Source organism: Lycium ferocissimum, unplaced genomic scaffold (genome assembly GCF_029784015.1).
Source record: "Lycium ferocissimum isolate CSIRO_LF1 unplaced genomic scaffold, AGI_CSIRO_Lferr_CH_V1 ctg4953, whole genome shotgun sequence".
Taxonomy (NCBI): domain Eukaryota; kingdom Viridiplantae; phylum Streptophyta; class Magnoliopsida; order Solanales; family Solanaceae; genus Lycium; species Lycium ferocissimum.
In genome coordinates, this window is record NW_026725823.1 from 23,727 (window position 1) to 43,332 (window position 19,606).

At 38.0% G+C, this 19,606-nt stretch overlaps 1 protein-coding gene across 2 annotated transcripts; it reads right to left on the reverse strand.

Annotated features, from left to right (window-relative positions):
- Nucleotides 1-8,628: 8,628 nt before the first annotated feature.
- LOC132044587 (uncharacterized) lies at nt 8,629-14,868 on the reverse strand. Of its 2 annotated transcripts, XM_059435082.1 has the most exons (8): nt 14,627-14,787; nt 13,554-14,007; nt 12,919-13,036; nt 11,322-11,446; nt 10,490-10,575; nt 9,988-10,097; nt 9,836-9,868; nt 8,629-8,921 (listed from the first exon to the last, which is right to left on the reverse strand). In XM_059435082.1, the coding sequence occupies exons 1-8, from the start codon at nt 14,721-14,723 to the stop codon at nt 8,862-8,864; spliced, it is 1,083 nt and encodes a 360-aa protein (XP_059291065.1). In that variant the 5' UTR covers nt 14,724-14,787; the 3' UTR covers nt 8,629-8,861. The 2 variants fall into 2 exon arrangements, with proteins under 2 accessions (XP_059291065.1, XP_059291067.1); XM_059435084.1 differs by lacking the exons at nt 8,629-8,921; nt 9,836-9,868; nt 9,988-10,097 and adding an exon at nt 10,163-10,337 and having other exon boundaries at nt 14,627-14,868.
- Nucleotides 14,869-19,606: the final 4,738 nt, after the last annotated feature.

The window sequence follows — 19,606 nt, forward strand, 5'->3', positions numbered from 1 at the left end:
AGAAGCATCTGTCCATTGAAACTTAGCTGATTTCTGGGTCAGCTTCATGAGTGGTGTAGAAATAGAAGTAAAACCTTCTACAAATCTCCTGTAATACCCTGCTAAGCCCAGAAAACTACGAACTTTCGTAGGGGTTGTGGGCCTTGGCTAAGTTTTCACGGCCTCAATCTTCTGGGTATCTAATCGAACACCATCGACTAAAATAATATACCCCAGAAAGGTCACTGAGTTCAACCAAAACTCACACTTAGAAAATTTGGCAAACAACTCTCGAGTTTGAAGAACTCCAAGGACAGTACGCAAATGATCTGCGTGTTCTGCCTTGGACCTAGAATATACCAAGATATCGTCGATGAATACAATCACAAATAAATCTACTAAGGACCTGAACACATTGTTCATCAAATCCATGAATAATGCCGGTGTATTAGTTAGCCCAAATGGCATTACCCAGAACTCAAAATGGCCATATCTTGTTCTGAAGGCTGTCTTAGGGATATCTTTCTCGCTAACTCTCACCTGATGATACCCGGATCTCAAATCTATCTTTGAAAACCATTTGGCACCTTGTAATTGATCAAATAAATCGACAATCCTCGGAAGAGGATATTTATTCTTAATCGTCACTTTATTTTGTCGATAGTCAATGCACATTCGCAAGGAGCCATATTTCTTTCGCACAAACAACACGGGTTCTCCCCACGAGGAAGAACTAGGCCTAATAAAACCTTTTTCAAGCAAGTCCTTCAATTACTCCTTCAATTCTTTCAACTGCGGAGCCATTCTATAAGGAGGAATAGATATGGGCTTTGTATCCGGTAGCACATCTATAGCAAAATCAATCTCCCGCTCTGGAGGGAGGCCTGGAAGCTCTTCCGGGAATACATTCGAGAACTCATTCACCACGGGGATAGACTGAAGAGTTGGCGGTTCAGCTTCTACATCTTGAACCCAAACTAGATGGTAAATGCAACCATTTGTGATCATTTTTCTTGCCTTTAGATAGAAAATAAACCTACCTTTTGAGGACGCAGTATTTCCTTTCCATTCTAAAACTGGTTCTCTCGGAAATTGGAAGCGAACCATTTTCATTCTACAATCAACATTGGCATAGCAAGAAGCCAACCAATCCATGCCCATGATAACATCAAAGTCCACCATTTTTAACTCATGTAAATCAACCATAGTACGATGGTCACAAATCACAACTACACAATTTCTATATACTCGACTAGCTATTACCAGTTCACCAACGGGTGTAGATACCTCAAAAGGTTTGATCGACTCCGGTTTGACCCCAAACCGACCCGCAATATATGGAGTAACATATGACAATGTGGAGCCCGAATCTATGAAAGCATATACATCATGAGAAAATACCGATAATATACCTGTAACGACATCGGGAGATGACTCAAGATCTTGGCGTCCAGCCAAGGCATAAATATGGTCTTTGAGGACCACTAGAAGCCCAGGAGCTCTCCCTCTACCTCTACCATGACCGACCGGCGCCTGTGAACCTTGCCCCATAGGGCGTATTGATGATGAAGACCCGACTGTCGATCCTGAAGGCTGAACTCTACCCTTACCACCAATCGAGGGGCAATCACACATGATATGGCCTGGCCGATCGCATGTATAGCAAACCTCTGAACCTAGTCGACACTGGCCCCAATGTAACTTCCCACACTGCGAACATCGTGGCATGGGTGGCCTAGCCTGACCCGAATCACCACTGAACTGGGAACCCGAAGTTCTGAAACTCTGACTCGGCCCGGAATAAGTAGATCTGTCAAATCTCTGGCCTGTAAATCGTGGAGGTGCACTAGTCATAGAATGGCCTGAATGCCTAGAAAACTGTTGTCTTGGCCCGCCTCTAAACTCACTTGTTGGACCCGAAGATCTAGCCCTCTTGTTATACCCCCCTATCATGCTCACGCTCACTCCTTTGTTGTTGTTGGCTTTCTTCCAAATTTTGGGCTTGGGCTTGAATGCGTGAAATATCCATGCTGTCCTGAAGGGACGCAGTCAAGCACCTATCCATCAAATGTGGCCCTAGGCCTCTCACAAATCGGTGCACTCGGTCACCCATATCCGCTACCATGGCCGGAGCATATACTCTAAAGCACTCATACTTCCTTGTCTAAGATTTAAGAACTTATCGGCTCTAGCTCACCGAACCTCTGGAGGTAAGTAATGTCGGAGGAAGGCATCCACAAATTCTTCCCATACCGGGAGAGGTGCGTTGACTCCCCGTGAAGCCATCCAAACTGTGTGCCAATGAACCGCGATATCCCTCAATCTATAGGATGCTAACTCCACCGATTCAATGTCCGAAGCATGCATTAACCGAAGTGTCGTCAACATCCCGTCAATAAAATTCTGGGGGTCCTCATCCGGCTTCGACTCGAAGAATTCTGGAGGGTTCAAGCTAATAAAGTCACGGGTCCTTGCACTAACAGCCCTATCACCTTGCCCTGTACCTTGCCGGCGAGTACCGCGCAACCAACGAGTAAGTAAATGAATGGCCTCTTTTACATCTTGGCTTCGTGAAGCATTCGGTGGAGGAGTTGCCGGAGGTCGGGCCGGGGGCTCCCTCATGATCCTCGAAATAGGCACCGAGTGGGAGGACTGAGATTGAGCTGCATTTTAGGACTCACTTTCCTCTACAACTGTTGCCGGTGCTCTTTCAGCCCGCTTTCTTGCCACTGTCTTGCCCTTTTGGGCTGCCATAGCTTTTCTCTTTACAGGCATTTCTGAAATACATAAAACACGGTTAGGGAAAAAGAAATCCTTATATCATGGCTCTATCGCACGATCTTATGAAGAAAGAAGATCATTCATTCCTAAAATGCCCACAGCCTCCTGTTTATAAGTGTGGCGCGCAACAAACCCATAAACAAGAATCTATTAGACACGGCTCGTAGACACACCCTAGGACAGAACTGCTCTGATACCACTTTTTTCACGACCCAACCGGAGGGCCATGACGGGCACCCGGTGCTAACCCACCCGGGTACCTCTCATCGTACTCTCATATTCATATCTAGGTGAGCCACATAGCTTACTCATAATTTATATGCATCAATAGTGCTAATCTCGTTGGGCAACAACACATTTATATCATCATCAATAACAATACCCATATCCATATGTACAACCCGACGAGGCTATCAAAATGATATACAAAATATAAGCCGACAAGGCTAAGGGCGTCTAATCATACACAACTGTCTACGAGCCTCTAAGGACAGTATGTCACATCATATAGGCGGGACAGGACCCCGCCTTGCCCATGGGTATGTACACAAAAGAATAATACCAAAAGCTGTAGCTCCGAAATAAAATGGAGCTTCTCTACGTAGTCCCGAGCGAGAAGTCTATGGATCGCTCTGTCTCCCTGTCCACCTGGGCATGACGCAGCGTCCACAAACAAAAGGACGTCAGTACGAATAATGTACTGAGTATGTAAAGCATAATCAACATCATAATATGAGCATAAAAGACAGCACAAGAAATAGCATAGGATGGGGGAATCGGGGAGTAGTAGAGCCATCATCATAATTACTTACTTGTCTTTCATAGGGACCTTCCATTTCTATTGCGTGCTTGTGTACATACATATATGCGTATACCTATGTCCACATATATATATATATATATATATATATATATATATATATATATATATATATATATATATATATATATTCGTAACCATAGCATACCCGACCATAAGGTTCGGTGGTTTCACATACCCGGCTATGACAAGGATCGGTGTCATAATCCGGCCTATAAGGCTCGGTGTTATCCATACCCAACTTGCCGGTGGTGTGCGCGCAATAGGTATCATACCCGGCCATATAAGCTCGGTGTTACATAATAGTCATACATACTTAAATCTGTATACGTAGGAGTTCATTAGTATCATCGTCATCATTGACATCATCATTTTCATTATATCTATCCTTAGAGAATCAACTATCATATAAGAGAGACAATGGAATCGCGAATGTATCGAGAATCGTAAGCTTTGGTAATCTTAGAGATAGAGTCATTTGGAAGACATTATGGAACTCATGAAAGGATACATACATACATATATATATATATATATAGCAAAGGAACCATGCCTTAATGAAAGAAGGGCTAGCCTTACATACCTCTTTGTTTCCTTAACTATTTAACGTTCCCCGTTGAAGCTTGAATAAGCTACATTTGGAAGGATTCATAACATGGTTAAGCCTTAATGATACTCCTAAATTCAAACTAGAATAATTCATGACCTAATGAAAATTGGGCAGCATTTCCTCTATTTCGTCAACTTCCACCATATCACAAAACAACTCCCAACAATCACAATAATATCCACAATATCATAATGGAGTATTCACATTCGATTTAGCCTTCAAAATACATCCTTGTGTTCAACTTATGCTAGCAACTTCATACCCATTTAGCACATTTTCATATAATGCTTCTTCATCACCACTATTACTTTCCATAGCAAGATTATATGCATATCATACTAAGAATCATATCTCAAGTTAGCTTACTACTCAAAAACCTCATAAAAATTACATTTAGAACTCATCTTCCACTTTTTCCTTCTACCCAAGTTGTTCAACAAATAAACATTCTTAATAGTATGTAATAAGTACGAAAACTAACCTTTTATCTCATAAGAATGAGCTTTGGAGCAAGCTATCAACTTATGTGAAAACCCTAGCTTCAATATTCAAAGAATTCTTGGAGTTTATTAACCCTAGCAAGACTTCTAGCACATGGGTATCTTAATTCTTGCCTCTTGATATTTAATCTCTCTTGGATTTGGCTTGGATTAGTTTATGGAGTGGAAGAGAGGGTTTTTGGAGAGCTTTGGATCTGATTTGGTAAAATAATGTCCAAATGAAGTGGAACGAAATATATAAAGCGGAACTTAAACTCTCCGTCGACCAATTACGCGCCCCATTTTGACGGGCCGTATAAATTCCTACGGACCGTCAAAATGGTCTGTAGAACTGCCCAGTCAAATATGGGTCACTGTGACCATTTGACGCTGGGCTGTGTCAATTTGACGGACCGTAGAATTTTCTGCGGGGCGTCAAAATTCTTGCGGGCCGTCAAATGGTCCGCAGAAATTTTATGCTCAGACAGTCTGTCGTAGAATGGCCATAACTTTTTATTCAGACGTTACATTGACGAGCGGTTTGTTGCGTTGGAAACTAGACTCGATGAACTTCAATTTGGACATAAGAAACGCACCAAAACTCCTCATATTCTAGGAGATATGCCCCCACCAATTTGGACCAAAATTCTATCCGAAAATTTTGCCAAGTTTTACCAAAGTTCCCACAAACTCAATTCCTTTATTTGTTTGTTCTTGAATCCTTCCATAGCTCATTTCATGGGCTTAAACCCCCATAACCATAATATGGGAACATGTAATCTCATATATCCTAAGGTAACTCTTGTTTTCATGATTAGGACAACTAACGCCTAACGAATCTCAACGGACGAAACTACGAGGTGTAACATAAATTATACTTTGATGTTAGTAATAGTGAAGGTATATCAACAGACCCTTCTTTCTTCCTTTTATTAGAGGGGGTGACCCGAACAGATTCATTCAATTAATTTTCAAATTGACAACGCACTTCACTTAATTAAGGAATTTAAACCGGTTCTTTACCATTAAATATTGTACACTATATAAACACACATTGTCTCATAAACCAGAGGAACCATACATGGAAGAGAGCCTGACAAGCTATACTATTAAGTTGGAAAAAATTTACCTTTATGCAATGGTTCATAGCCATTTAAAAAAAAAAAAAAAAGATTTATAGCCACACAAAATACATGTGTCTCATTTTACACCACAAGTTCAAAAGTTTTTTTTTTCTTTTTTCGTGAACTCCATGCTCAGTCAAATAGGTTCACATAAATTGAAATGGAGATTCAATGTCTCAAAAGTATCTTTAAAATTATATTTGAATACATTAAAATTTTCATTTCATAAGTAAGAAATTTCTCATACCGGCGAAGCGTGGACAAATTCCCTAGTTGTTCAAGTCAGAACGGTAAAAGTGACCTCTTTTTCATTTATGTGCAAGAATAATTCAGTCTACTTAATGATCTGCTCAAAATGATAAATGTTTTCTTTTTTCTTTACGGATCTGGAACTTGATTGCCATGCATATTTTTCTCGTTTAAATTTATCCTGAAAATTCTGGTCATGAAACCAAAAAAGCCAAACCTCAAAATGCAAATGTGGATTCTACAGCTCAATGAATCAAAATGCATAGGTATAAGTTAAAAAAATTTAAGCTTGGAGAGTAGAATGGGTGAATGCTTGAGTATATTTTTTTAATTTTTAAGCTAAAAAAAATATGTTTTGTTGTGGTCCTATCTTGAGATAGGACACAAAAATCCAAAAGCTAGATTCTCACAAATCCTTCCCTTCCCCTTTTCTATGATTATGTGCAACTTATCTTCCAGTTGTGAGGTGGTTTCTTACTTTCATTTTTTCCAGTGGAATTTTGTTTGGGTGGCGGTAGCTTAAAATCTAATTAAAATCTTCATCATCTTAAATGAGATCATTTTACAAGACTAAATGAAGGATGGATTGAAGTAAACCACCGTAACTGTTTGATGGTTGAGTAGGCTTACAATGTTGTTTCAGATAGAGAGTTAGGCCAATAAATTTCTTTACAATAAGGCTCTCTTTGTCACGTTCATGATAGAGTTCAGGTATGTGTCTTGAAATGAAGGTTGTGAGTTGTAGCTCTCATATATGTTGTTACTTGAATATCAGTACACGACAGTGTACTTGAATCAACAAAATTCTGTTGTACTATTTCTTTTTTCTCGCTAGCTCTCATATCTGAGTTACTGTATTTGGGAGATGGTTAAAACTATATCGGGAGAGAGATGTTAAATATATCTGCTAGATAGTAGGTTTCAAGACATATGGCTGCTTAAATGCCTTTTGTTCCTTTCTGCTTTAATGCCAATTAAGATAAATGGATCAGAAGCATAATCTTCTCATACAATACATGACTTTTCTATCCCTCACCCCACTAGAAAGTAATAATCATGAAAATAACCTTAAGTGTAGTGTATCAAAGTTTGTCTCAATCATAAATCTTTTCTTTTTTGCCTTTGGTAGGAAAAAATGGAAAGCTTCCAGATGAAGGTAAGAATGCAACGTAAGATCTGATATATTGACGCCTGTTCTATTTGTCATCATACAGAATTTGCTTAAACTTTGGATGGACCGTAAGATCGGATGCAGTTGTTCTTTATGTTCAATCTAACTATAAGAATCAAAGCAGAATTTCCTCTTTCCTCAGTATAACAAAATTCCATTTCCTTCGGGAATGCTTCATGTGGAGGGAGGTCATGTATTTGAGTATACGTTGGATTCTGCTTTAATGGATTTTAAGGTGTAACTGAGTTAGTGTGAGACATATAGAGTAATTCTTTGTTTCGGTGTAGCAAATTGCAGAGCCTTAGAACTCTATAGCTTTTGCCTATCAAATTGAATCAATCATCATTCAATTCTAATAAATTAAACCTTTGGGAATGTAATGCTAGTAGTCGCTTACCTGAAAATGATAAATTTGAAAGGTTTTTGTCCCCATGAGGAAGAAAAATTTACAATGCTTGCTTCTGCTTAATTAATGGAATTATACACTTCTACTCTCATTTTGTTTGTTTTTTATGTGTGTTCAATTTTGCGTTCAAAATAACATGGACATAATGTGTGCAAGTTGCAATTTTTTTGGTTTTATACTGTGCACTGAATTTTCATATCCATGATCATGTGTGATAATAATTCAGTATTTCTATTTTCTTATTGGACGTGTTTAACTTGAACAGATTCTAATTTATGCAAGTTTTATGCAGGACAACTAGAAGGAGAAGATCTAAACGAGCTGCATTGTTGCACTAAAACTTCGTCTGACTTATTCCATGACCTTTATTACAATTTGCACATCTAGCCCTCTTTCTTAACCTGGAAAAAAATCAGGAACCAGTAGAAAGTATCTAGATTAAATATTACCTGGTTCATGGACATAAATCAACCTTCGTAACTATCAAACTTATGTACAACACGAACAGTTACATAATTCGTCTTCTCTAACTCCCATTTCTAGTATATAGGAATTAGATGACACTTGATTATAACGCATATAATATAAGTACTTTGACAACAAGAGTTGTTCAAAATATTTTGCTGTAAGTTGTTGCATGGATTCGAACCAAATTATTCAATTTAACTTCTCTTCAAGAAACTACTAGTATCTTCAGAAATATGATGTAAATAACATACTATATATGAATATTCTGCAGCTGCAATGTACATATGAATTACAAGAGTGCCGGTGTAGGATTAATGAAAAAAATGACTTGTTAAATGAAAAAGGGCTTAGAAACTAGAAAGTAAATCTAGACACTAAATTCAACTTGACAGGCCTAACTATTGCCTGGTTATGTTCTTCTCCCTTGTTTAAAGCTAACAACTGTTACCAGTGAGGTTGATTCAGTTATGATACCAAAAACTATCCCTTTCGTTTGAGTTTTTCCTTATAGTAGAAAGAGTATGTTTCATATATATAAAGAAACATACAAAACAACCATCTTATACCAACTACACGACGAACTTCAGTTCAAATGTTTACAGTGATGGACATAATCAAATGCTTCAAAACAAAGTTAATTGTACACCACAATGTAACAGGGAGATGTGCCAGTTTAGACTAGAGAACTTGCATCAGTGGCTAAAACATTGTGTTTTCACAAGATGCGACCATTCCAATCGTACCACAATTAGCACATATGATGGAAAGGGTCTATCAGTCATTGAATAGAGCAACTGGATACCCTTCCGTGCTTGTCATTTTCATGATCTCCTTCTGCAGAAAAAACAACGATGAGTGCAGTTGTGCAATACAGCTCATACAGGAGGCTTCGCAATTTTGCAATTGTTCCACTACATAAGATTAAGCGACAAACATAGTGCATGTAGACCAATGATTAAAGTCTATAAAAGGAAAGAGTAAAAAGATTCAATCCTCGCGCGCAGTTTGGTTTTGTGTGTGGGGGTTGGGGGGTGGGGGCGTGGCGGGGGGGGGGGGGGGGGGGGGGCGCTATGCCCTCCAAACATGCCTGGAATGCTTCTTCTTATAATGAAGTTGAGTTATAGCATCGTAAATTAGGTCTATATGGAAAAGTGGGTGGGTGGCTGTCTAAATATAATCAATCAAAATCGCATCAATAGTAGTTAGTGGTTGTCCAGGTCGAAGAAGGAAGCGCCGGCGCATCATAGTCTTGATGGATTTTGTCAAGTCAATTTTCATAGGTAATTGCTGCTTATCCCCCCTGAAAGCGAGAACTCAAGGCGGTGCGAAAGGAGAATCAACGAGATAGGATACTCTGCCCGGATGAATATTTACAGCCTATATGATTCAGGTAATAGTGTCTTCTTCTATAAGCAGACTATTTTTCTTCTCTCTTTTTCTTTAAGCTTCTACAAGCAAACCATAAGAGAATTTCTCAAAATAGAGACTGGATATAAACATATATTGTATCTGTTCGGATAGGTGTCTACCCTTTTCAATATGTTAAGACTATTCCAGTGTATGAGATTATGCATTTGACTGGTGTTTATAACTGGGGAAAGCAGGATGAATACTCAGTCTCATATCTTAATTAATAATTAATCATGTAAGGGTGGACAAATGCGCAATAACGTAAAAAATGGTACAGAATCAAACATGTAATCTCCATTAAATAGCACAGACTCTAAAAAGGTAATATCTTTTATTACCTGGATGAGCGCAGTGATCCTTCCAGGAGCATGCTGAAATTTAACGCAAACATCAGTAAGGAGATTATTCATTTAGCAGCTTCAAAACTTCTTTTATTTCCCCTCTTTACTTCTTTTAAGGGGATTATTCATTTAGCATGGATCTATCATACCTCAAATAGCTTCTCCTCCCAAGTTACGTCCCTCCAAGTTTGTGCTTCAACTGATTCCCATGAACTAGGGGCTTGAATTACTTCCACATGCTGCAATAGCCTCAAGCTGTCTGCAATAATACTTTAAATAAGTATTCTAACAGTAAAAATAACTCCTCCTACCGTATATAGGAACACAAATTCACGATGGCACATTATGCACGCTTTTACTCTACCCTTCACTTCTAAACTTTATAGGAATATACTTTCATAATGGCACATTGAGCACGCTTTCTACTCTACCTTCCACTTTTAAACTGAGTCCAACCTTAGATATGTGCACATAATAAGCATGAAGTTGAGCTGGAGAACTGATAGGCAAGAGGTCTAAGCATTAGGACCACAACTCAGACATGTATACTAGAAACAGCTTTGGAGCTTCCGGCAAGAAATAAAAGCAAGCTTTGAGTATATAATGCCCGAAGAAATGATAATTATTTGAGCTTACGACTGAACCACATACTTGTAATGAATGCTTCTGACCACATGTCACGCTCAGACCATGAAGGTGCAATTTCTCTGACTGAGATTTTGTTTCTTGAGCATGTGCTGCAAAACAGATCATCATGGTCATTATTTAACAAAGTACAATTTTAATGAAATATCTCGTGTGATCTGGAAGAATTATTTTAAAGCAAGCAGCTCCTAGCAGACAGGTGACTAATGCTGTTTTCTTGAAAGATACTACTTAAACCGTATAGAAACAACATGATTTAATCCTTTCGATTCAAAAATTTCATATTTATCATTTCAGTCAAATTCTTCAACTATCCACAGAGCCTCACTAGTTTCATTTGTCCTTGTGGTCCAAATATGGGCATCACGCACAAGGACAAATGCCAGACCATTCTATAAAGCACTCCCTTGGGAACATATAGGATGACTTGTAGATAGAAATTCTCAATGGCAAAGATGGACTGCTAATAGAAATGACTAACTAATGAGTTATTATTAATAAACTTACCTCCTATTATTATATAAAGAGATTTATGTCCAAGATCTGCTTCAATAGACTCCTACCAGTAAAGGAAATTCTTTATGGGCATAGTATGTAATATGTGCATGACACAGAGAATTAGGGAAACAGAAAACCTTCTAGAATAATTCTGTGCCAACCATATCAAATGTTAGGCATAACCAAGTCAATATAACAGTAACAACCCCTTCCAAGTTGACCAGCATTTATTACATTCTACATATGAATAAGTTGCTGCAAAATGCAGAAAGTTCCAAACAGTAATAAAAAGTTTAAAATCTAAATATGTCAAGTTCCAAAGGCTAGCAAAGGAACGCACTCAAGAATGACTTGGCGTACAACTCCTGGAAGGACACCATCTCTTAAAGGGGCAGTCTGCAATTCAATTGAAACTGTAGATTCATTCTCTCTTTGGCTAGCCTTTTGGTAATCATCGTTAACATCCTGCAACAAAAATAAAATCGTAAATTTTTTAAGATAAAACATGATAGGCATTGTATAAGTAATACACCATTCATGTACAGTTAGAGCAAAATGATAAGACTTAATAACTTCTCATACACTAGATAACAATTCCAAATTCAAAATACAATGTTTCATCTCATTACATAATAAGTGAAGCAAGATAAGCTTTTCACATTAAGTTAAGCGAGTCATGCATTCACTTTGTAAAGGAGAAGCCGGACTGTCGCCACTGAGAATTTACCTTATCCCCAGCAAAATAATACTAGTTGCACTATTTGGACAACTTGGTTAGTAATTTGCTGTAATTCCTGCTCGATAGAAGTTGATATGGCTTCAGCGTAGATGCTGAGTCCATTTTAAAGTAAAGCTTAACACTTTTTTTTCCTTGAACAGTACAAGAGCATTGTTATTTACATCAGCACTAAGATGATGCTGTATCATGTAAATCCAAAAGGCAAAAGTATAGTTCCTTCCTTCTAACAGAGGAAAAAACCTACAAAATCAATCAGATGTCATTCAGCCTCATGTACATATTCCTTGCTACACCAAAATACAACAGAAGTATGTAATTAGTTGTCTTCAGCATGGAGTTGGTACATCTTTCAAAGCACCTCCGGTTTCTTTCTTTCCAGATGGACCACCAAATGCATGCAGAAATTGTTTTCCATATTTTCTTCAAGCTTTACTCGAACTTTTATAGCCCCAGTAATCTTATACTTGGCACTTTATGATAAGTAAACATTAGTTTCATTAATAGTTACCTTATCAAAAAAGAACTATCATTAATTGTTAGAAGACGAGCAATAAGCCTGGCGGTTGTCTAAACTAAATTTCCGTATACAGTCAATAATCTTCCCGTAATTGACTACCAAAATTTGTCAAGCTATGTTTATCCTGTAAAGCTAGAAGAAATGTCCAGCACTATCGATCTTTTCTTCTCATAGAAAGGGTTCAATCTAATCACAAAATTCACTGATAAATTAGTTATGTATGGCTCAAAGATTCCACAATGTCAGATTGAATAATTACAACAGTGAGTACTCTAAATCTAGTGTACAATTCAAATTTTACAAATCCCCACCAAGAAACGATGGCTGTCTTAAAGAAACCAACTGTTTCCTTCAATAAATGAAATCTCTAGTTAAAACAACTACAGCTTTGTATTCTTTTCCTTTCCCTTTCTTAAGCACTAAACACTCATGCATAAGCTCAATCTGCTGAACCTCAACTTCCCTGAAAAACCATCAATGCACTACACCTTTAACAAGAACAAGTAAGATCTCAGCACCAGTTGTTACTAACAAAATGAACTAAACAAAAATGGTTTGGCCATCTGAACTCCAGCCATGATAAAAGATTATATGGAATATAAAAAAAATTCCAACTCTTCTTACTGCAACACAAAACTTTAAGAAAATAGGACTCATTCAGAGTGCTGTAATGACATTCACCTTGCGGCAAACAACAAAAAGATTTGTCAAACAACCCTCTAAGATCTGGTCGCCATTGTTTGACAAGAGGAGCTCATTGACTGAAGGTGGCCTCAGCTTCTCCAATTGTTTCCTTTGCCTACCTATAACGAAAACAACAAATACAAAGATTGTGTCAACAAGTTCACCTCTTCCCTGTATGCTCAAATCAGATACTAAGGGTGTGTCCGGTATGGTTTTCCAATTTTCCTATGTTCGGTTGGTCAAAATTTTTGGAAAACATTCTCTAGGAAAACAAGTTCCTTAAAAATGAGGAAAATGACTTCCCTAGTGCAAGTAAGGAAAACAAGATCCACAAGTAGCATTCCACATTGATTGTATCCTCCCCACCCTCCAACACACCTCATCTTCACCCCACCCCTGTAGCCCCCATCCCCACCACCCCACACCCTATCCCCACCCACCATACTATATGTCTTGATTATGTACAAATGCTTTTAGGATAATATTTTTTGCTTACATACTGAAACAAAAAAATAAGAAACCCACTTATTTTCCTGGAAAAAATTTTCCTTTGTACCGAACACACCCTAGAGCTAGATCACCATTCCATAGTATCAAGAGGAAATTCCATGAGTATAGTCACGCATAATTACCTAACCCAATCTGAGTATTTGGCATTCGCTACGCGCCTGCCACGACCTACAACTGCCAAACGTGCTGCATTTTCATGGATACCAAAGAGTGGAGGAACATAGGAACCAACATGGACATACACATCAAAGGCTGTAGACAAATTCTCCTCCAACCTATCAACATTTCCACTGACAAGACATGTAATGGCAAATTCCCCTCCACTTCTTCTTTGTTTCAATACAAAAGGCAGAGCTTTTCTCATTGAATCATTCACAAGAGATTGAACCAATGAATCCAACATGGTTGGTTTTGTTGATACTAAGGAAAGAGGGACTCTACATGTCTCTGAATTGAATAAAAGTTCAGGGTTGGAATTCAAAAGAATTCTTAGAGAATTGGAGAGTCTACTCATATGCCTTTCCCAAAACAACAGCAGTGAGCCATCATTGTGAGTCCTAGTTGTTGTATATGCACCTGAAATTGGATAAAAAGAAAAAATTACCTGTAAGTCTCTCTTTTGTTTTACTCCCTTTGTTTCATTTATGTGTTACGTTTGAATTTCGAAAGTGAAACTTCTTTACTTTGACCACTAATTTGGACATTTGAAAAATAATTTACACATTTAAAAAGTACATAAAAAGTACTACTTCCTCCGTCCCATTTGATAGGATACTCTTTTTTTTTTAGTCAGTTCCAGAAAGAACGACATTTTTTTATATTTAGAAATAATTTAACTTCAAAATTTCTCTTTTACCCTTAATAAAATGATTTCCAAACATATAAACATTCAAGCTTATTTTAGACCACAAGTTCTATGTATCCAGTCAAACACCCTCGTATAAAATAGGACGGAAAGAGTATAAGCTACAATAATTAATAATATAAAATATTTAAAGGGCGTACGAATAAATTGTGATCAAAGATTTTCTTATTTGACTCTTAAAAAATAAAAATAAAATCACATTAATTGGTACAGAGGGAGTACCATTTATTTTTTGAAGTATATAGTTCAAAAACCAAGATTCGCATGTGGGAAACTTTTTTTCTTACAACAACAGAAGAAAGAAGGAATATGAAAGGGGAGTAAAAGCACCTTGGTGGGATTCAAGTAAGGTTGTAACTGATGGGTTTTCTGCCAAATTTGGAATCAAACCATTTTTGAAGAGAAATCTGCAACTGCTGCTCGTCATCAAGAAGGTGAATGACCTCGCTAGAATAAACAAGATTTAGCTAAAATGTACCCCTCAAGTTTTTATTATTTCAAAATAGGAAATAATTGTGATTTTAGTCCCTCATTTATTGCCTAATTGTCATTTTGGTCCTTGTACTAATGCAATAAACACATTTAACTTGCAATTAAATAATGTGTGCAATTTTAATCCTTAAATCTAACTTGATGTTAACACCTTTTAACTTTAGATACTTTTCTTAACCAACTTTTATGATACTACACCGGTGACCGAAGTGTAGAGTACAATTAAGGGTTTCAGTAGGGTCGGGTCGGTCCGATCCGTCTCGACAGGCCGGTCCGATATCGGGCCGTCCGGGTCCCTGGCTCGGCCCGGTGCAGTACGGACCGTCCAGGTCCCGATCAATTTAGGGGAATTGGGCAAAGGGGGTAGGGGGAAGGGTAGTGGGATAGAAGGGTGGCAAAATTCGATCGAGTCCGTCTGGTCGGGCCGTCTCGGACGGGACCGCCGCCGATCAGAATAAAATTTTTTTTTTTTTTTTTTACTTGAACAGACCGTTTAAAGGTGGCCAAGAAATGTGAACGTTGGGACTCCAACGGCTGAGTCCAAAATCAGACCGTTTAGAGTCCCCTTCCCCAAAAAAAAAAAAAAAAATTACCCCTAAAGTTTAATAAATTGCATTTTAATCCAAATTCTAAACTCTAAATAGCTCTTCATTCTTATTCATTTTCACACAAATCCTCCATCAATTATCTCTCTCTCTCTAATATTTGTTATCAATTATATCTCTCTCTAATATTTGGTGAAATATTATTATTATTATTTTGGTGAATTGGGCAATATTTGAATTTTGGAGCAACTTTCAAGGTTCAAGTAACAAAATTTCAATTTCAACGTTTACGGCTACGTCTGCTTTTACGTAGACGTTTGGTACACTCGTTCCATCCTTTAATTTATTTAATTCTTACATTTTATTTGCGACTTTTTTTTCAATTAATTTTCATATTTTATTTTATTATACTTTGATAATATGTCTGAAAAAATTAAAATCCCTGTCATAGGTAAAACTGTCGATATCCCTAACCCTTTTTGTCACGACCCAACCCCGTAGGCCGTGACTAGTGCCCGAGCTGGACACTCGTACACACCTGTTGCTATAATCATTCACAACTTACATAATAAAGAACTTATATATATATAAAGGCATGACGTCGTCCCAATCTGTCGCATATCTATACATATCATAACAACCTGTCTCCCGGGGGAGTTACAAACATCAACGGATAACATCGCATACGAGCCGGCAAGGCTATCATAACATGCAGTATCCCAAAACATATATACATACGCAAGCCGATAAGGTCGCCACAAATAACGGGACCGCCCCAAAACATAAATCATACGAACACAACTGAACAGTAACTATTCACAACCCACATATATGTCTACAGACCTCTAAGAGTGACAACAGTAACATATGACGGGACAGGGCCCCGCCGTACCCCTGAATAGACGTATACATATACAACAAAAGAGGCTGTACCAAAATATAGGCTCCGGAACAAGGGAGCACTCCAAGATAGCTGAATGGGAATCCTAAGCTGGCGGATCACCAAAACGAGTATCTGTACCTGCGAGCATGAAACGCAGCCCCCCGAAGAAAGGGGGTCAGTACGGAATATGTACTGAGCATGTAAAGCATGAAATACAGTAAACAAGATCATACTGAAATAAGGAGTATAGAAAAGTAGTACAATAACCAGGAAACCATAAGGCTTGCCTCTGAAACATAAATCATGCGTGTCAATATCATATCCAATTCATTATGGGACTTAGAAACATAATTAGATAATCATCTTGTACATATGCATATATATAGCGTGTCCCGGCCCTCTAGTGAGGGACTCGATAAATAAAATCATCATATACATGTACATATACATATAACGTGTCCCGGCACTTTAGCGAGGTACTCGGTGAGACATAAGTAAATAATCATCATGTACATATATATATATATATATATATATATATATATATATATATATATATATATATATATATATATATATAACGTGTCCCGGCCCTCTAGTGAGGGACTCGGTGAATAGAATCATCATATGCCATCCTTGCCGCCATCCCCGTATCATCATATCATCATGTCATCATGTCATCATATACATATACATATAACGTGTCCCGGCCCTCTAGTGAGGGACTCGGTGAATAATGCAGTGAAGTTGTGCACGAATACGTGTCCTGGCCCGGGACTCAGTGAAAGAAGTGATGACAGCTTGCACGAGCAGAGTAGTGAGAAACCATATGCACATGAATCATCTTTTAAGACTCTATAGATAAGTAGACAAATCAACGCTCGAATATCAAACGATAGTCATGTTAAATACGTTTCAAATGCCATTAGGACTACGTTAAAGAGAATCTCAGGGATCGTAGACATGTATCAAACCAATCCGAGCCCGCCCATGAAAGCTACAGACATTATTCGTTATAGAATCCTCTACGAACGTATCAAAGCAATCCGAGCCCGTTCATGAAAGTTAGGGACATTATTCATTATAGAATCCTTTAGGAATAGGAACTCTTTATGCATCATTCAATATCCAATCATACAAAAGACTCGAGGGCAATAGCTCGACTATATTAGGAAGGCTAATATCAAGAAGTGAATAAGAATCGTAGACATACTCGGATCTTATGAATAGAGTTACCCCGAGGCTCGTATCGTATCTTACTTACATCTAAGACATGCCAAAAGAAAGAAGGGTAAGCTTTACATACCTTGTCCGCTTCCTAAGCTAATCCGAACTTAAGTCTCGGGCTTCCCAAAATCTACAACAATGTCATTAGACACCAAACATTAGCTATAGGTACTTAAGGATCCAATCCTAAGCTAGCACTTCATTTAGAAATTTGGGCAAAGATTTCCTTTATAAATTCAACAAACCCCGAGAATTCAACTCGGCCAAATCATCAACAACAATATCAACAACTATACTAACAATATCAACAATTAATTCAAAATGCATTCTAGCGTTAGCAACTCCCTTCTACATAATTCGACGGCATTTCATTTACATTCAAATCAATCACATACAACACAACCCGCCATCTTCTAAACTCAATACGAACAACAACAACACATTCCTCTCTTCCAAATTCATGAACTATACCAACAATCCACACGTTGACAACTTCATTCTCATAAATACAAGAAACTATATTAAAATCACATTAGCTTCTAAAACAGCCTACAAACGATTACAACCTTAACTTGAACCATTAAACCTTCATTTTCATCATAGAATCCACAACAACAACAATCTAAAAATATTAAGTAAAATTAGTTCATCACTCCTACAAAACACAACACATACACGGCTCAACACCAACACCTAGGGTTCCATAAATTTCATCCATTTCTACACACTACACCATGCACAAACCATCCATAACACATGAAAAAGGAGATTAAATCTTACCTTTACCCCTTAGCTTTCCAACTTGGCTAGGGTTTGTGAATTGCAACAACGAATGTTTTGATTGCTCCAACAACTACTTCACGTTACTAAGGACCTTCCAACTAGTTGGAACACTAGAAGAAAAAAAAATTTTGATCAAGATTTTTGGACCCCAAATTTGGCTAGCCTTGGCCGAATGCTTCTCTATTTTTCTCCAAGCTTCTTGAATTGTGTAAAATGATGAATTGTGTCTTGCTTTGTCATCTCTTGTCTATATATATATGGCTCCTACAAATACAAGGTGGACACATGCCCCTCTCATGGCTTAAGGCAATTAAAATTAGCCAACCCATGGGTGGGGGGCCCACACCAACCTCACGGCCACTTGGCTTTTTCATGAAATAATTTTTTCAACTTCTAGCCTCTAATTTTCCTTAATATTTCCACAGTAATAAAATTCATAAGCAAATTGTGCATTAAACAAAATCGGAAAATAGCCTTGTCCTTAACTTATCGCAACTAGCTTAAAATATTTCAATGTACAAAATACGGGATATAACATCCTTCCCCCCTTTAGAACATTCGTCCTCGAATGTTAAACTAGTCTCATATGGTCTTATAAGGATCTCAGGGGGGTTTCCTTTATTACTATAACATGTAGTCTCATCTACCAGTCATATTTCTTCTTCATCTCCTCTTCAGCTTCTCAAATCATCTCCTCCCTGTTATTGTTCCGCCACAATACCTTAACAGAAGCCACGTCTTTAGTACGCAGCCTTCTTACTTGACGATCCCGCATAGCTACAGGGTTCTCCTCGTACGATAGCTCTTCCGTTACTTGGACATCCTCCACAGAGAATACCCTAGAAGAATCACTAATACATTTGCGAAGCATAGACACATGAAACACTGGGTGTACTGCTTCCAGATCAAAGGGTAGGTCTAATTCATTGGCAACCTTGCTTACCTTACGAACAATGTAATAAGGTCCAATATATCTCGGGCTAAGCTTCTCCTTCTTGTCGAATCTCATTACACCTTTCATGGGTGATATCTTTAAGAATACCCACTCGCCAATCTGGAACCCTAAGTGTCGACGTCGATTATTTGCCTATGACTTCTGTCGACTCTGAGCTGTTAATAACCTTTCCCAAACAAGTTTTACCTTATCAATGGCTTGCTGAATCATATCTGAGCCGATTAACTTAGTTTTCCCAACATCAAACCAGCCAGTAGGTGCTCTGCACTTTCTGCCATACCGCCTCATACGGTGTCATCTGGATGCTAGAATGGTAGCTATTATTATAGGCAAACTCCCTAAGTGGCAGATAATCATCCCAGCTGCCTCTGAAATCAATAACACAGGCTCGCAACATATCTCCTAGCGTCTGAATAATACGGCTC

Excerpts from the sequence above, each read along its gene's own strand:
- LOC132044587 (XM_059435082.1), bottom strand. The coding sequence starts at position 14,723 with ATGACGAGCAGCAGTTGCAGATTTCTCTTCAAAAATGGTTTGATTCCA. Across the intron at positions 11,447-12,918 it reads TTTTTGTTGTTTGCCGCAAG|GATGTTAACGATGATTACCA; the intron begins GTGAATGTCATT and ends TTTTTGTTGCAG. Across the intron at positions 8,922-9,835 it reads GGATCACTGCGCTCATCCAG|AAGGAGATCATGAAAATGAC; the intron begins GTAATAAAAGAT and ends TTTTTTCTGCAG.